Below are 2500 nucleotides of genomic sequence, written 5' to 3' on the forward strand. Positions count from 1 at the left end.
AGGCTCGTCGCAACAGCAGCAGCAGCAGCATCAACAGCAGCAGCAGAAGCGTAAGCGTCCTAAGCCCGAACTGATAGAGATCTCTCCTGGTCAGAACGAGACTTTCGAGAGCGTCTCCTTGAAAATCCGTAAAGCCGTTGACGATAATGGCACACATAAGGAGTTAAAGGATTTCATCATCATGGGCCGGCGCACAGATAAGGCGTTGCTACGACTGACGCTTGCTAGATCCGCAAACGCGACCTTAATTCTCCAGCAGATCCGAACGATCATCGGCGAGGCTGGAACTTGTCGACACGTGACGGAAATGGCGGCCTTGGTAGTAAACGACATCGACCCCCTAGCCAAGGAGGAAGAGCTTACAGCTCTCCTTGAAAACAAGATCGAGGGTGGGGCAGGCATCGTCTCAACGAGCATTAGGACAATGCCGGATGGCACCCAGCGGGCACGCGTCCGTCTGCCAGCCAAGGCCGCCAAAGCGCTGGATGGTACGAAGCTTCGCTTGGGCTTCTGCATTTCCAGAGTGAAGATGGCTCCTCCAACACCCAAAGAGCATCTTCGCTGCTACCGATGCCTTGAGCACGGCCACAACGCCCGCGATTGTCGGTCACCTGTAGACCGACAAAATGTTTGCATCCGTTGCGGACAGGAAGGTCACAAGGCTGGTACATGCATGGAAGAAATACGCTGCGGCAAATGCGATGGCCCCCATGTTATCGGGGACCGGACATGCGATCGGTCGGCCACCCAATGACGCAGCTAAAAGTCCTCCAAGTGAACCTGGGTGGAGGCAGGATCGCCCAAGATCTGGTCCTGCAAACCGCCCGACAAATGGAAGTGGACGTGCTGGTTCTTTCCCACACGTATCGACCACCCGAGAACAACCCAAGATGGGCAGTTGATGCCTCCAAAAAGGTGGCAGTCGTGGCCACAGGACGATACCCTCTACAAGGACAATGGAGCAGTGATGTTCCAGGCCTTATAGCTGCCAAGGTGGGTGGCATCACCTTCCTAAGCTGCTACGCGCCACCCAGCCTGTCGCGGGAAGGATTTGCGGAATTCGTTGAAGCAATTGAATTGGAAGCCCAATCCCACCCTCAGGTAGTAGTTGCCGGAGACTTTAACGCTTGGCATGAGGAGTGGGGAAGCCAACGCAGCAATGAGCGTGGGGAAGTACTGCTCGAGGCGTCCCAGCAATTGGGCCTGCTGCTGATGAATCGAGGGAATGTGGCAACCTTTGTTGGAAACGGTGTGGCGACTGCCAGCGTTGTCGACGTGACCTTCGCCAGCTCGTCCATAGCTCAGCCGAGCACTTGGTTGGTAAGAAACACGGACACGCGATCTGACCATAGGTATATCACCTATTCGGTAGGCCCAGCGTCAGCAGACCAGCAGCGTAACCAAGGACAGTCACGTCAACGGGGCCAGCGAGAGCGTTTTCAACATGCAGGCACGCGATTTAAGACGAAACAGTTCTCGAAAGAGAATTTCCTGGCCACGCTACATGGCGAGGGATTCCGAGAGAAGGCAGTCAATCACCAGGGAATGATCTCGGCAATGATATCGGCCTGCGAGAAAACCATGCAAAGGATGACGTCGTCTTTCCCCGACCCTCATCGGGACGTTTACTGGTGGACGCCACTGATTGCTCTGCTTAGGCAAAACTGCGAGCAGACGAGAGATCGCATGCAGCAGACAAGTGATCTCCAGAACCGAAGTCTGGCTGCAGCCCAATACCGAACAGCTAAAGCTGAGCTGGATAGAGCTATACGTGCCAGCAAAAAGGCCGCCTTCCAGGAATTGATCGATGCTGCGGAGGAAAACGTTTTCGGAGCCGGGTACTTAGTAGTCCTCTCCCGTCTTCGCGGTGGAAGGGCCCCACCCGAGACGGAGAGAGCGAGGCTTGAAAGCATCGTTACAGAGCTTTTCCCGCAACATCCGCCCTTCAACTGGCCCAGCATCAGTTCCGAGGAAGAACAGGAACAGCCTGCAGACCAGCAGACTCCATGGACCCAAGTCACGATCCCGGAACTCCGTCTGATAGCTAGCACCATGCCGAACAAAAAAGCGCCGGGCCTTGACGGAATTCCGAACGCCGCTGTCAAGGCTGCAATCCTTGCGTACACGGACGTTTTCCAGGCGTTGTACCAAAGCTGTCTGGAAACGGCTACATTTCCAGCACCATGGAAACGACAGCGGTTGGTACTGCTCCCCAAGCCGGGGAAACCACCGGGTAGCAACGGGTCATACCGACCTTTGTGCATGCTGGATGCCTTAGGGAAAGTGCTGGAGAAGCTCATTCTAAACAGACTTCACAACCACCTGGAAGATCCTGCTGCGGTGAGGCTGTCAGACAGGCAGCATGGCTTCCGGAGGGGGCGATCTACAATTGGCGCCATTCGAACAGTGATCGAGGCTGGTCAGAGCGCGATGAGATTCCGCCGCACGAACGGGCGGGATAACAGGTTCCTGCTGGTCGTGTCAATGGATGTCAAGAATG

The 2500-nt window shown here is 55.6% G+C and overlaps 1 protein-coding gene across 1 annotated transcript in view; it reads left to right on the forward strand.

The window, feature by feature from the left end:
* LOC133394374 (J domain-containing protein DDB_G0295729-like) overlaps positions 1 to 2500 on the forward strand; it is a 7531-nt gene that overhangs the window by 3024 nt on the left and 2007 nt on the right. The window contains exon 2 of the mRNA XM_061663196.1: positions 1 to 2500. This exon is cut by the window's left edge and continues 1312 nt beyond it; it is cut by the window's right edge and continues 2007 nt beyond it. Coding sequence (XP_061519180.1) covers positions 1 to 754 — 754 coding nt within the window. The 3' untranslated portion in view covers positions 755 to 2500.

The sequence above is a fragment of the Anopheles gambiae genome (assembly GCF_943734735.2).
Source record: "Anopheles gambiae chromosome X unlocalized genomic scaffold, idAnoGambNW_F1_1 X_unloc_12, whole genome shotgun sequence".
In the NCBI taxonomy this organism is placed as follows: Eukaryota; Metazoa; Arthropoda; class Insecta; order Diptera; family Culicidae; genus Anopheles; species Anopheles gambiae.